Below are 16,781 nucleotides of genomic sequence, written 5' to 3' on the forward strand. Positions count from 1 at the left end.
TATTTTTCTTGGAGAAGATTGTTTTTTTACATTTATATACTAAAGTGAAAAAATGACATATGGCTGTTACAGTATTTCTTTTAAAATTGTGCTTTTAAGTTTAAAGTCAGAAATTGATTTAGAAATATTGATGTAAAAGATAGCATAAAGGTTGACTTTTAAACAATGTAATTTACTGTATATTGAAAAACAACTCCAATGAAAAGTATACTTTATGTTTTCTTTTTGTTGAGGTACATTAAGAAAATAAAACACTAAGTTTAGAAAGATAATGAAAAAACACTTTATTTTTAACTTTTCAGTGTTTTTTTCAGGTAAATCAGAAGACTGAAGCACGGCATATCCTCACCTTAGTCCATAAACACTTCTGTACTAGACTTTGTAAGTCTGACATGCTTCACGTTCATATGTCATTTGACAACTATTTATTTAAAATGTCTCGCACTATATTTATTTTCTGGTAAGGATTTTTTATTTTCTGGTTAGGTTAGGTATAATGTAGATCCTTTTTCCCAAATAAATTCCTTTTAACTTTTGATTAAAAAGAAGAGTAAACCATTCAACACAGAAATGTATAATTCAGCAAATCTTTATTGAGTTTACTTGTAAGCTGTCCCACTGAAGGTAGTGGGGAATTCAAAGATATGTAAGCTTCAGTTCTTTCTCAAAAGGTTGTAGACCATTAGGGAAGCTAAAGCATGAATGTAAATAGCTGTAATGCAGAGTATCTGACAAGCCAAAAGAAGTATACAGGTGAAGTCTTATAGGTATTCATGTGAGGAAGAGAGAATTTCATCTGTTTTGCAATGACATATATCTTTACTTGTTTTAAAAACATTATCACTGAACATGAAGCCCAGATATATTACTCCAACAGAAAACAAAATTATTGACTTAGGCCATTTTATTGTAAGATTTTATTCTTTGAATAAGCTGATGAAGCAGATTTTAATCCTCATGTTAAGCCATCTCAAATAATTTATTTAAACTTACACAGAATATTGTGGACATTTGAAGTCACACTAACTGTGATGTTGGAAAGATAGTTTGTCTGTTTATTTAACAAATACTCCTTATGTGTCAGGCTTTGAGCTGGAAAATACAAAGTCACTTAACGAGTTATTGCCCTTGAATAACATATCAGTCGTAGGAAAGAAACGAATCAAGAGATTTATTTCAGTGGACTTGAATTTCACATCTGTAAAATAAAGGAGTAATTTGTACCATAAATGAATTTTTAATAACTATTATTAAAATCATAAAATATTAAAAGTGAAAGGGAGCTAAGAGATCATATAATTCAAATGAAAGTTTTCTTTTTAATTAGTGTTTTTAATAATTAAGGAAACTGGTCATCAGTGGGCTTAGTAACTTGCCCGAGGAGTATAGTTTGTTGGTGTCTGAACCTGTACTTGGAACTCAAAACCTTTAACTCTTAATCTTATTTTTCATTAAACCTCACTGAATTCCTGCACATAATTCTATTTCAAGCTTGATGTATTTTATGATTTTTGTGTTAGAAGCATTATAACAGAAAATTTTTAGTGTTACAATATGTTATTACATTTTTCTTTAGTTGAAACATTAGGAAATTGCTCTTTTGCGAAAAGTTTGCAGTTTCTTTTTTATATACATTTCTGTGTTTTCCTAATTTTCTACAATGAACATGTATTTCAACTCACAAAAAAACATTTTTTTAAGTTTGGTGGAATAAAAAAATATGTATATATGTGTTTTTCCTCTTACAGATCATACGTATTTGAATGTATCACTGCCCCCTGTATCATGTTGCCAACATTTCCACATTTAAGATTCTTTGTAAATGTGATTTCTATGGCTGCCATAATATCTTGCCATGTGCTGTACCAGAATTTAGCTATCCCCCTGCTGCTGGCATAGATACTTCTCTTATAATGCTCTGATGAAGTTCTTTATAGATGTTATTAAATATTAGACCGCATTTCTGAAAATAACGTATTAATATATAAAGTCCTGTACATGGTATTGGAAGTTCCAAACTTAGAAGAATTTGATAACGTCCTTTTGTCTTTGCTTTCTGTCTCAAAGACTATATTTTCTCAAATTGTTTTAGCTAAGTAAAATATTACTTTTAAAAAATGTGCATTGGAACACTATGAATTTGAGAAACATTTACAGATATCCATATTATCTTTTATCCTTCAGCTGGTTACATTGAGAGACCTCAGCTGATTCGAGCAAAAGTGCCAATTGTGAAGTTCAGGGATAAAGTCAGGTCAGTGATTATTGAGTTCTTTTTTTTAAGTTGCCTTAGATAATTTTTAGGTATTCTTCTGAGGTAGATAATTAAGAAGTGTATGCTATCACGTAATAGCTTATCTCCATTTAGAGATGATTTGGTTTTTGAAATGATTTTTTAAAATAGTCTGAGCAGTTGTTTATACTTAACTGTACTTAGTTATTCTGGTTGACATTTTGAGTATTTGGGACTATCCAATTGAAAGAATATATACGTATTTATATTTTAGAGTTTTAAATGATCCTCTTGCCTTTTGGAAATGTAATGTGCTCTTGAGAACATATCTTAATTGATGAAATTTGATGTATATTTATATCAAAGGGGGTTGTTACTAATATAATTATATCTATCTACGTATTCTAGTTTGGGTTCTGGATTTCTTATAGGCATTGGAATTAGAATCTTTTATATAATATCTATTTACATTTTATAAAATGTAAATAGGTGTTTGTTTTATTGGTTAAAAAAGATTTATTTTCTAAAAAATATATAGGATTGTGATAAATCACATTTTCTAGCCCAGTTTATAAAAGTAATACTGAAATTATATAAGTATATATTTAAGTATATATATTTAAGTATATATATAAGTATATACACAGTTGATCATTATTCATGGATTCCATATTTATGAATTTGCATACTTGATAAAATATATTTTGTAACCCCCCAAATTAACATTTGCAACACTTTTATGATTATTCGTAGACATGCACAGAGTGGGGAAAATTTTGAGTCACCTGATGTAGGTGTTCCCAACTGAGTTTAACAATGTGACACTCTGTTTTCTTGTTTCAGCTCTCATACTATAAACAAATGTCCTTTTCACAGTCTAGTTAGTGCTGTTTTTCACATTTTTGTGCTTTCGTGCTTGATTTTGCTGCTTAAAGTGAGTCCCGAACATAATGCTGAGGTACTGTCTAGGGTCCTTTTGCACGAAGCTGTGATGTGCCATATGGAGGAAATATGTGTGTTAGATGTGCTTCATTCAAGCACGAGTAGAGTACAGTGCTCTTTGCAATGACTTCACTGTTATTGAATGAACAGTATATTAAATGAGGTGTCTTTAAGTTGAAACATACATAAAACAAAGTTACATATTGATCAGTTGAGGAAAATGTGACTGGAGGGACTTCCCTAGCAGTCCAGTGGTTAAGACTGTGCGCTTCCACTGCAGGGGGCACAGGTTTGATCCCTGGTCAGGGAAGTAAGATCTCACATCCCATACAGTGCGGCCACGAAAAAATAAAATAAAATATAGTGTCGCCAAAAATATTCGTCCGGGTTTTTCCATACGATGTGATAGAAAAGCCCGAACAAACTTTTTGGCCAACCCAATGAAATGTGACTGGAGACATATCGATCGGCTGATGAAAATGTGACTGGAGGCTCCTAGAAACCTAATCCTTTGTTTCCTCTAGGAGCAATGGTTCACTGTTCACTAATTTAGTGTTTGCAGTGACTATATAGAACATAACTACTGTGAATAATCAGAATTGACTGAATATATATATTTTAAACAAATCTTTAGATAAGTGCTGGCTCAAACTTTCCCCCTCATTCATCCAAACATCCATCTAATCTATAAATATTTACTGAATTTCTATCAAGTAATGATGGAGTTTTCTATTTTTAATGGTGAAGTTTTTTTTTTAAAGCACGAAGATATAGAGAGATAAAACATAAAGTAAATGTAAGTAAAACTATTAGCTAATTATAATTGTTTTGAAAAATGTAGTTATATAAACAATTCTTTTTCTATTTAAGATTATTATACAAGGTTTTTTCATTGTTAAGTATTCTATATAAGCACCATTTTATAAATCTTCTCTATACACACCATTAAGGAAAAAAACAACTGCACTTCTAACATCCAAAGATAACTGATGTTAACGTTTTGGTATAAGCCTTTCAGACCCTTTTCTATGCGTATGAGTGCATAAAAGGTTTTTTTTTTTTTTCGGTACGCGGGCCTCTCACTGTTGGGGCCTCTCCCGTTGTGGAGCACAGGCTCGGGGGGACGCGCAGGCTCAGCGGCCATGGCTCACGGGCCCAGCCGCTCCGCGACATGTGGGATCTTCCCGGACCGGGGCACAAACCTGTGTGCCCTGCATCAGCAGGCGGACTCTTAACTACTGCGCCATCAGGGAAGCCCTGCATAAAAGCTTTTAAAATTAAAATTGAAATCATACTTTGTTACTTAACAGTATATCATGAATACTTGCTTTTATCATTGAATATCTTCTGGCTTCATTTTCAGTTGCTTTACAGTATTTCGTTGTGTGAATTTATTGACTTTAACTTAACCACTCCCTGTTTAAATAAGCATTTTGTGCATAAAATTCTTTCCTTATTAAGGGTTACTTCAGTATTTCCAGAAGTAGAATTTGAAGCAAGTACTGTGGATATTTTTAAAGCTCTGAATTCATATTTTTGGAAGTTTTTATTTGCACACTAGTTTCCATCTAAGTGTTTTTTTCCTCTTTATTGAGTTATATACAGGGAGTGCAAACTGGTTTCAGTGTTAGATTTGTACAAACACAAAGAATGTAACTTTACTGTTACTATAAGCTTCCCAAAGCCAAATATATCTGAAGTGTTAATTTCACCATCAATTTTTATTAATGTGTATGGATAATTGAAAGATTATAGGATTTCTTTTCCCATAACTAGAAAATCTGAAAAGGTAAATTTCAAATTTTACAGTTAAAAGCTATAGAAAGGACTTTCGTTGAATTTTTATTTTAGACACTTTTCACAGAAAGACTCATTGTTCAGCAGTTGGACCTGATAGTATATGGTCCTGTTACTTATGCATTAGTTAGTCCTTGTTATTTTGAATTTAGACATTCTTTATGTATCCCACCATTATTGCCATATTTTCTAAATTGTGAACTGCATGATATCTTTGATTTCAAAGAAGTGTCCCTTTTGTTATGTGTTTGGTTGTTATAGTTCTTCCTAGATGTCAGTAGCCAAGTTTGTCATGATACTATAATTTAGCAACCCTTTTGGAGGGAATATAAAGTGTAGACAGAACTTTTATTTTTTCACCTGTACTTTATTTGGCTTTTCATTCCTATTTTAAAGCAGATGATGCTGTCGTTCAAAATTGATTGAGAATAAATAACTTAGTGGGATAACTTGCCCAGAAATGTGTTTGGCCATATAATTTTGTTTATCTGGAAAAGATTACAGAATTAAAAGTTTTTGTTTTGTTTTGTTTTGTTTTTTGTTAAGAATAATTGAAGCCTTACTGGTACATTATGGATCTTTCAACAGTAATCTTATTTTATATCTTTAATAGACCCCCGATCATACTAAAAGTATGTTTTCATTCTTATTTCTGTAGTGTCTCATTTTAAGGTCTTTGGGCCCATGCTATTTTGTATCATTGGATGGATGGATGGATGTGAATTTAGTTACTAGGGAGTTAGTTTATTTTGTATTTGAGCTGAAGTTTTTTTCATTTTTTAAAATAGTTGTGTGGAGTTCGACTTGAATGTAAACAATATTGTTGGAATAAGAAACACATTCCTTCTCAGAACGTATGCATACCGTAAGTTTTGTGTTTATTTCCAAACAATTAATACCTTCTGTATTTATCCTTCATTCTTTATTCCTTCATAAAGATGTGTGTAGTAAATACTAATACCTCTTTGTGTTTATGTACAGTGTGTCTCATTTTCTCATATACATAACATGTTGCTACACTAAAATCACATACTACCAGAGTAATAGGTCAATAAAATGAATTTTAATAATTGGTCATTTTTAAAAGGTAACAAGTACATTTTAGAAGTAAGACACATGTATGATGAACAGTGTTTAATAACTGGAGGCATTGCTCTTTCTATTGGCATGGAGTTCGGAAATAATGTAAACTTTCAAAGAAACTGTAAAATCTTCTTACCATTTTTAAGTTTTAATTTTACTTTCAGTTGAAAATCGAGTTCGTCCGTTAGTACTGGTGATTAAGAAGTGGGCGAGTCACCATGAGATAAATGATGCCAGTCGTGGTACTTTAAGCAGCTATAGTCTTGTATTGATGGTTTTGCACTATTTACAAAGTAAGTATTGTGGAGTTTTTCCCAATTTTTAAAACGGAAATGCAGTTAAACTTCATTATGGTGTCTTCCCTGTTGACCTTATATTCAAATATCATTGTTTTAAGAAGTTTTTTCTAAGGCACATACAACCACATTTCCTATTTTGTTGCTTTGAAGAGATGTTTTAGTAATGTTATCCCTGGAAAACATTATAAAGAAGTTTCACTGTGTTTTTATTTTTTGACAGTTTCCTGTATTCGCTCTTGTATTCAAAGAACTTTCACCACTGTATTGTGGACCCATTATCTTGCTCAAGCACCATTCATCATGTTTTTTATTTTTCACTTGAGACAGGAATTAAATGATTTTCTTGTTGGTTTAAAGAAGCTTTTATTTCCTGTGAACTGGCATGGAGATTGGGTGAAAGACTTGATATTAATGTAAGACCATTTACCAGGAAGTTGTGGGTTAATATTGCACAGTTTAGAAAACAATTGTTCTAATATTTGTTTATACTCTTTGACTCAGTGATTCCATTTCTAGGAACTTATCCTAAGGTAAATAATCAGCGATGTACATATGAATTTATATAAGGCTGTTTTTCATAGTGTTTGTTGAAATAATGAAAGATTAAAAATAATCTAAGTTTTTCAGAGTAGGAGGAATGGTCAAATTAATTATGATATATCCTAATATGAAATTTATACAGATACTAAAAACCATGTTTTAAAGATATTTATTGATATAAGAAAATATTTATGATAACTATGTCATATACAACATATTACCAATTTTATTTAAAAGACAGTAGCTATACTTGAGTGTGTATATATTCATATGTATACAAATACAGAAAAGGTATGTGCCAAAAATTTATCAGGTGTTATTACTTATGGACAGTAGGATTCGTTTTCTTTATATATTACTGTATTTGTAGATATTTTATAATATATTACATAAGAGAATATATTTTTATTTGAACAGTGGAATCAGGTGAATTTTTTTGAGGTAATGAGAGAGACTTAAAATAGTTTAAATGGACCAAAATTTTGTGAATCAGTAATCATCAGAAAGGTTTAATCTTCCTCTTTGTTGTTAAAGAATTTCAGGCTAATTATAATACATGTATTTTTGTTGCTGAACAGTCTTGGATATATACTAATTTGATGATTGATTTGCCCTTCCAAAAGGGTTTGAAACATGATGTTGGCTGCTTTAGATACTTCTTTATATATCACTGATCATTTTTGTCCAATTTTATAGTTCAATCTGAAACATACATTACTTTTGATGCTTTTTTAGTGAACTCTGTCCAATCTTATGGATTGCAGTTCACTTTTATTAAAAATTGAATAGATTAGAAATAGTTCTTGTAAAATACATATAGAATATATGAAGAAGAATAACATTCATGTACTACCACCTAGTGTCTATTCATTTTTTAGTTTTAGTTGAGATTTAAACATTAGATTTGACTAAAGCATATAACATGCGTGAACATTCATAATATGTGCCCTATCCCTCCATTCTTTTGGGTTACATTAGAAATTTTAATTTGATTGCTTTTTTAGAAAAATGTACTTTAATCACAGATGCCCCTTGGTGGTTTTGTAAGCAAGTTAAAAATTCAAATGTTAGTATTTTACCAGTGTAATGAAATCATGTTAAAATTTGGTTTAGATTTTGTTAAACATTTTATTCTTGATAAAGTGGTCCTGTTTACTAAGATGGTTAGTAATTAATGGCACTCTCATCAACCATTTCTAGGTGTTTGTTAAAAGACATCAGCTAACCAGACCTACTGTGTAGTTCTGTACTTTGGCAGATTTAACCTACTCCTCCACAGAAGAAATTACAGAGATTGAAATAAGTATTAATAATTGCTTTTCTTGTCATACAAGAGTCTGCAAGGTGTATTGAGCAGTTCCAGCTCTGCCACAGTGAACTAGTTTGTGTGATTTTGGCCAAGTTATTCTACCTCTCTGGCTTTAATATTCATCTGTAACACTAATGGTTGGATTAGATGACCTTTAAGTTTTGTTTAAATGCTTTAATATCTTTTCTGCCATGAACAGAGAAGGGAGACAGGTCCTTTCTATGTAGAAAGGTTGAAAAGATTAAAGCATTTCCTAGAATGAATTTCAACAGTTACAAACTACATATGCTTGAAAAAGTGACTGATGAAAGCATGAAGGGAAAAACCTATTGAGAAGAGAATTTAATAGCAATTTAAGATTATGAGTTAATAATAAAGGCAAAAGTGTCAGTTGGTTAGAAACAACAATATGAATGAATATTCATGGAATGTTTACCATATTACCAGGTATAGAAATATCTCTTAGGCATTTTAAAATTGTTCTTGTGTTTTCAAAATTAGTGGTTGTTTAGTGTTGTTGAAGGTCTGCTTTTTTTTTTTTAGTTTAACTTTTGATAAATTAGTATGTAACTTTTATGTGTATAAATTTGTGAAGGCCTGACCAGAAGGCTCTCATCCAAACTACAGGCAAAGTAAAATCTTATAGATTAAATATATTCAAGGCATTATCTATTGATCATATCCTGCAATAATAAACTTTTGTCTTATTTTGCTTTTGAGAGAGAAAAGTAAAAGATTGAAGTCCAGAATTTTGAAATTAAAATAGATGTTGTTACAGAGAGATTCTTTCAGAGTGTATGTTGGTTTGGAATAAAGTAAACATTTGAAAAACTACTAAATGTTTTGAGGTTACTATCAGGATAACATTGATAAATAATTGCCAGGGTACACTAACTGCTTCTCTAATGACGAGTGTTTTTAAATCTTTAGGGTTGTAAGGCAGGGGATTTTTTGAATGATAACCTTGCCCCCAAAAGCTTCCAAATTGCTTAGTTCTAAAAGCTCTTTATCTACTGAAAGACCCTATACCAGTGGTTTGTGTTTATTTTTCTCTCCTAGCATTCTAGTTATGAGATAACTAGAACGAGATACTATTTTTTTCCTAATTTTCTACAGTCTTTTCTTCATCCTTTTTTAAGTTATAATTTTATTTTACTAGCAGTGTTACATGGGAATAGAACTCAGGTTTTTAGATTTAAAACTTAAACTAATTTCTAATAAGAGTTTCCAATTTGACTTCTATATTATAATGAAAATTATTAAAAAGCCATTAAAAATGTTATACAAATATAGACACTTTTAGAATTAAGTGACTGGGGCTTGAGTTTATTTGTAGGGTCTTCTAGAATTTTAGCATTTGAATGTCTTTGGGGAAAAAAATATGTATCCTTACTTCCTGAGAGTGATTCTGGTAAGTAATGAGTGAGTTTTTTCCCCTAATATTCTTAGTCATACACTGTGAACGTTCCATACTATCATGGAATTTTATTTTATTACAGTTTCCAGTTTTCAACTTGGGAATAAAGCATGATGAAGAGATATTTAAATAAAGCATCCTACTTTGTACTATGTGGTAGAAATTTATACATTTATAATTATAGTTGGAAACCATGTGAATTGGTCATAATGGTTGATTATGTGTTCATTAATGTATTCCAGGAGTCATTAAAAATTTTTTTTGCTAAATAGCAAATTAAAAGTCAAGTAATGATTCTTTGTTACTGAATTTATTTAATTACAGTTGACCCTTGAACAACCCAGGTTTGAACTGTGCGGGTCTACTTATATACAGATTTTTTTCGGTATATATGTATTGCAGTACTTACTACATGATCTGCAGCTGGTTGAATCTGTAGATTTGAAACCTCAGATATGGAGGGCCAGCTATAAAGTTATATGCAGATTTTGGACTGCACAGGGGTTGGCACCCTTAACCCCTGTATTGTTCAAGTGTCAACTGTATATGTAATTATTTCTAATTCTTAAATACATAGTTTATCATGCAGTACTATATTTGGTCTTTAATCTTAAAGAAATCTTGAAAATGTATTATTTGTATCTTACCATATTCAAGATACTATATTTTACAGTTCTTATATTGTGAATATTAAACACTCTGCCTTTCATGTTATTCCATCTACATTCTAATGATGTGAGATTACAGTTAGCACATTTAATGAGGTTGGATTTGGTTGAAGGGTGCAGAATGGCAGTTAAAAAATGCAGAGACATATGACGATAATGATTCTTTTGTATGAAATTTTATTTATTATATAGCAGATTGGTACAAATCTCCTGATTTAGATTTCTAACCTTTGCTGAGGTTTTCTTTTTAAAAATGTATTAATGAAGTTGAAGATCTTTTCAGTTTTTTTCCCAATAGATCAATTTCCCAAAACTATCTCAATTTTGGTATTATTGTTAGAAGAAATTAAATAATAAAGGGACAATTATGATAGAGCTGTTATTCTTACGATGTAGTGCCATTGGATTGTACTTAAAAAATTTTTGTTTTGATAGCTACATCCATCTTAACAATGTCTTTTTAATATCTGTAGCACAACAATTGTCTTGCTTATTTTGTGTGTGTGTCTGATGTTGGACCAAATGATGTGTGTCCATTTATTGATGACCTATTATTCTAAAACCATGTAAGGAACATTTGTTTACATAGAAATATATGTAATTTATTAACAGACCTTAAATTGTCTACTTAGATATATTTTGAATTTAAATTTTTAGGGATCAGAATTAATTTCACAAAGTATATGAAAGCTGTTGAATTTTAGCATAAACCCATATAATCTCATACCTGGGGTGTAGCTGACAAATTATTGCTTTGTAAAATGAATTACATGAATCACGGAAGCTTTAAACTTTTTCTTTTTATAGCCCTACCTGAACCCATCCTTCCATCCATCCAAAAAATTTACCCAGTAAGTGTTCCTTATAAATTATTACAATACATGTTATGACAAGTATATGTGGAACTATTATGTGCAGTATTAACGTGAATATAAAAGTAGTATTAATTACCTTCTAAACATATGATAACATTTTCTACATAGACTGAGGCATTGGCCACTAGAATGCAAAAATGTTTCATATAATTTTTCAGAAGACTCTGCTATTTTATTTGGTTATTGGCAGACAATCTTGTCATTCATGTTAATGGTGGAACTTTTTGTGTGATGCTCATGATTATCACTAATGGGAATTAAATATACTTAGTTGGTGAAGGCCCATTTGGACTCATACCAGTTTTTTTCATGCTACCAGTTTTTTCTTGCTACTTTTTTTCATGTTTAGAACATATCTTTAGTTAGTAACTCAGAAGTTTTATAGCCTAACATATGTATAATTTGAAATCAGGGAAAAAAATTAAGATGATGAACAACTGGGTAATCTTTTTATCTTTCATTTGATCTTACCAAGTAATATTCTAAGAGGTAACATTAGTACACTGTCCTTGTGTGTACACTATTAAGAATCCTGGTGAAGTTAATTGGAAACACTCAAGAAATGAAGTGTGCCTACTAGAAAAAGTTTAGTATGTACTCAGTTTGAGTTTAGAGAAACCTAGGTAATGTACTTATTCATAATCTATATGAGTATTTTTGTTTCTTTTCTAGTTTTTGTGTTCCTTTCTCCAGAATTTGCTGTTTCTTTGTTTATAGTCTTACCATTTCTGTTTTCTTCCATAGTCATTCTTGTTCCTGGTTTTTTTTGGAAATAATATTTAGGCAGCTTGTTTAGAATGTTTGACCAACCTTCTGAAACCACATAATTTTTTACCTGTTAGTTCATAAACTTAAGAGGTGTTTTCTAAACTTACTAAATAATCATATTACAAAGGAAAACATAACATCCATCTTGAGTGATCAGTTTTCAAAGAACTTATTTATTTTATATGTATCAGACAAAATATAATAAATATATTGACCTGGAACCTAAATTAAATGTAATTTAATCTTTGATGATTGAGAACTGATGTTCTTGTTTTTGAACATCAGTTATTCTTATAATGCACACATATGAGGTACTGGATAATAAAGGGTTCACTGTAAATAGAGTCTTGCTGTAGTGGGGGCCTCCCAGTTTGTGGTGTCATCTACTAGAAGAGACTGTTTAACACAAGAACCTTTTGGAATCTGGCTATCTTATCTTCCTCCTTTTAAAAACAAATTGCTGCTGTGAAGAACTATTATAATGAGTTTACAGTATAGCTATGTATAAGTATTTATGCTTTTTTAAGGATTATGGTAAATGAAAGCATCAGAAGGTATAGAAATGAAAATAGCATGAACTTTTGGGCCTATTCTTGAATGTTTTCCTCCCTCTACAGTTTTTATTCTTTAGCTCATACTGAATGGTCAAAGATAATGATTGGGTGTTTACTATTTCATTGCATTGTCTCAACTTTATTTTTCTTTAAGACCTAGGTTTCAGTGTAGAAAGAGCTGCATATATTTTTCAACATACAAAGGATCTAAGTTAAACTTACCCTTTAAAGAATCTATTATTGTGTATTGAAAAGATGCTTCTACAGAGATCTCGCTTAAAACCATGTACTACTTGGAACTCTCTTTACTAATGTAAAATACTGATGAAATTTCAGTTTAATAGCACTATGCTGGGAGACAGAGGTATTACTTTTATAAGATAGATTCTTACTAGTATATTCTAGTTTGAAGAACCTCATTTTTACTTCTGTTTTTCATTTTTCTAATCACCTAGCTTTCTCCCATGACAGGGTCCTGATTTCTGTTCACATGTACTACCTCTAAGCCTATATTCTCCACCCTGTTTTGCTAATAATCTTATTTCTACACCTGTAACCAGGAAATAGATTTAATACCTGCCCAGCCCCAAGGCTTTAAAAAGTACTAATAGCAGGCCCCACTAGACTTAAGAATATCTTAATTTGCTTTCATGTGTGCTTACATTGTCATAAATATTTAAACCACATTATCTTTACTATAAGATTGATACTTACATGGATAAGGACTTAATACCCCTTCTTAGCAGGTTTTTTTGTTTTGTATGAAACCTGTAAACTGATCAGTGGAGCGCTTTTTTCAGTGGGCCATCTGATGGAACAAGCAAATTAGCTTGTTTCTTATTACTAACAGTAACTATCATTTATTTAGTATCTATTTTATATCAGCACATATAAATTTTGTATACAGTATCTTCAATCCTAAGCAAATAAACTTCTAAAGTACTCCCCTTGTTTCACAGTTGAATGTTAGAAAGATTACATGATTGATCCAGGCTGTTTAGTCACAACTTATGGATGCAGCAACTGGTATTTTTTTCCATTAGACTGTGTTGCCTATGGAAAGGCAAAATGATAGTAGTAGTCACTAAGATACCATTTCATCTAATTTGCATTGCTTACTACATTTTATTTGTATATATCTGATTGTTCCTATACAGATATATTTATATACCTTTAAGAAAAGCTGATATGACAAAATTTCAGCTTGATAAAAAAGTTTGAGAATGATTTAAAACTTTACAGTAACAAACTTTCAATTAAAAAATTGGTATGGTCTTGCAATTCAGTTGTTATTAAATTATGAAAGGAAAAGATGAAAGATTATAAACATCTTTATCAACTATATCATGATATATAGCATTATTGATTATTACTACTTAACTATTGACTGAAAAAGCAACATAAATGATAGAGGACAGAGTGTTTACTGTTGAGTTAAAGAAATGAAGTTGAGAAGGTTTAAATATATAAACTCAGATTAGGCGTATGAAGGGATCTTTATTTTAATGCAAGCATATTATGAGATTCACCTAGATTTATGCTAGGTAGATTTATCAAGACAACTTATATTTGTTTCCTTCCCTAGTGGTATCTTTCTATTCTCAGAAGCCAAAGATAATTCCACAATAATGCATTGAAAGTTGCAGGAGGTAACCGCATACTGTGTTGTAAATGTATAGTTAAAATAATCATCATGCCTCGCATATACTGAATAATTAATAAATAGATAATATTGCTACTATGCTTTCCATACATTGTATCATTTAATTTGTATAACAACCCTATGAATACTGTTACTTTCTTTATATTATGGATGAAGGAGCTTAACCTTTGGAAAGCTAGATAACTTGGTTAAGTTCACATAGCTGTAGAAGAACAAGGTTGCAAACGTAGGTCTGACTCCAGAGCTCATGCTCTTAACCACTTCATAATAGTACTTCTACTTTGTGTTAAATACTTACATTCCTTTCAAAACTTTAAAGATCTCATTCATATCAGATATAGTTTAAAGGCAATTTAATGATCAGTCTTTAATGTACATCACTAGATTAGTGGTGATCTGCATAAAATTAAGAAGTCTTGGTAGAACTTCAATGTATCATTTAGTTCTTTCTCTATATAGGTAAAACTCCACTTAAATGCTCCATATCAGTTATCCTTTTCTTTGAGATCTTCCTCAACGTTTCTAGGCTTTAAAAAGTCATATTGTTAGAAAATTGTGCAACTTAAATTTCTTTGCCTAGAAATGGAAAACAGTCATCTTTCATTTAAGCTATACATCATTTTAAAGAACAGTTACCAAGTAAAAGTTCAGCCAGTCTAATTTAGTCCAGAAAGTGTTTAATTATCCAAATTTTCAAACTTTGAAGGTAAAGTAAGATATGATGATACAGCCTCAAAAGATCATGGAATCTGGCAAAAGGTGTTTTGCTAGGCAATTATATGGGCAAAAACAGTGAGACTTTTCAAATGTTTTTCAAGAGATTACTTATTTAAATTTTTCTTAACTTGGCATTGTGAAGAGAAAATGGAAGATATGTGTCTTCAACGTTTAAATATCATTTGGAAAATGTTTTCAGGATTTAGTTATTACATATCTGGATATCAGAAGCCCAAAATAAGATATAACCTTAAAAAATAATAGATATATCTTCCCTAAGTTAAAAAAAAACAGTAAATATCAGTAATCCAAAGGAAAAAATGCTTTAAGAAATAGATGTTATATTGTATTGGTTAAATTGTTTTTCTCTGGATTTAGATTGTAATTTTAAAGGCTGCTTTTATTTCTTTGGCTTTTGGATTGCTGCTTACGTGCCCTCATCCTATCTGAAGTAACATATATTGTTCTTCAATACATAAATGCAGTTGGGGAGCTCCTTTTAAAAAAATTCTTCAATGAAATTTTTCTTAAAGCAGAAAATCTTTCTGTAATATGAATGATTACCAAAAATGGGGATTACTTAAGGTTAAATAGAATCCCTATTTACTTGTAGCTTCTTTTAGTTGGATCCTATTTTTTGTTTGTTTGTTTGCTTGGATTTCTCCTTCAGTTCTCCCTCAGTAGGTATGACATGGCCCTTTTTATATATGACCTTGAAAAAGAACAGTGAAGCTAAGAGAACACTGGCCAAACTGTTGGTTCAGGGTCCTTCAGCATTTTAATATAGTAGGTCTCACAACTCTGTAGTTTTAATCTCACAATTACTGATATGTTTCTTTAAATTATTTAACAAAATAAAAATTTTAAAGGGGGTTCAAACAGTTTTAAACTTCAGGTAAGAAAATGGCTGCTCTGTCTCAGCATCATTTCATAACTTGAATGCTTATTGTGCTAGGTGCTAGGTGCTAGAAATCAAAATAAGAAGCTTTCAGAGCAGAAACTATTAAACAGTGACCCACTTTTCTTTTCCCTGTCATTTGAACTTATACCTTTTTTGTTTAATTCCCTAGAGAATATTAAATTTTATAGGTTTTTTTTTGAGCACTATAATATTTTATAACAATAGAAGGTAGCTCAAAATACTATATGCTAACAGACAAATGATACATAACCCCTGCAGTAGGAGTCAGCAGGGAGTGTGGCAGAGGCCACCTGTTTAGACTAAGAACCTTTCAGTGGACTGCTGGATGGACTGGATCTGCTGCTTCAGTTGTGAGCCTTCTTTGATGGTGACAGAACAGGCGATGACAGCCTGGAGACCCCACAGGCTTGCCCCAGGGCCTGCTTGGAGCGCACAAACACGTAGGGCACATTCTTGTCCTCACACAGCAGTGGGAGGTGCAGGATGATCTCCAGGGGCTTGGTGTCTGCAGCCATCACGATGAACTCAGAGATGCCTCTCTTGAGGGTTTTGGTGGCCTCATTGGCTCCTTTGTGAAGCTGCTTGTAGTTACATGACTGCTGAACGAGGTCCAATAGTTTCTTGGTGAGGTCGGCATCTGCAAGAGGGTAGGCTTTCAGATTTACATCAACCTCAGTCATGGCTCCGGTTCCATGGTATCGTCACTCCTCAAGGAGCACAGGCGATGTCAGAGCTGGAGCCAGTTTTACAGTTTTAAATAATGTTATCCTAAGTCCAATTTTACACTTAACAAGTAAGAGCAAGACAAGTAAGAAACCTGCTCTTCCTTCTGCCTTTACTCTTTATTACAAATTAGTGCTTCTCTCCTAGTCCCCCTAGTCCTAGAGACAAATAAGATTTCTACTTGAGTCATATAACGTAATAATAAATCTGTTAGAAGTGTAAGGGAAGCCCCACATTTAGCAATGCCAACTTTGTGAGTTGTGGTTGGAGT

At 31.5% G+C, this 16,781-nt stretch overlaps 1 protein-coding gene and 1 pseudogene across 8 annotated transcripts in view; one reads left to right on the plus strand and one right to left on the minus strand.

The window, feature by feature from the left end:
* The window catches only part of TENT2 (terminal nucleotidyltransferase 2), a 57,221-nt gene that overhangs the window by 26,335 nt on the left and 14,105 nt on the right, over positions 1-16,781 (plus strand). For 5 of the 8 annotated variants that reach the window (XM_060143188.1, XM_060143187.1, XM_060143186.1 and 2 more), the window contains 5 exons: positions 303-381; positions 2,185-2,254; positions 5,761-5,837; positions 6,220-6,348; positions 11,096-11,139. In XM_060143188.1, coding sequence (XP_059999171.1) covers positions 303-381; positions 2,185-2,254; positions 5,761-5,837; positions 6,220-6,348; positions 11,096-11,139 — 399 coding nt within the window. The remainder of the gene's footprint in view (positions 1-302; positions 382-2,184; positions 2,255-5,760; positions 5,838-6,219; positions 6,349-11,095; positions 11,140-16,781) is intronic. The other 3 variants (XM_060143191.1, XM_060143192.1, XM_060143193.1) reach the window with 3 other exon arrangements.
* On the minus strand, positions 16,082-16,521 carry LOC132518125 (NHP2-like protein 1; annotated as a pseudogene).

This window comes from Lagenorhynchus albirostris, chromosome 3, assembly GCF_949774975.1.
Source record: "Lagenorhynchus albirostris chromosome 3, mLagAlb1.1, whole genome shotgun sequence".
Taxonomy (NCBI): domain Eukaryota; kingdom Metazoa; phylum Chordata; class Mammalia; order Artiodactyla; family Delphinidae; genus Lagenorhynchus; species Lagenorhynchus albirostris.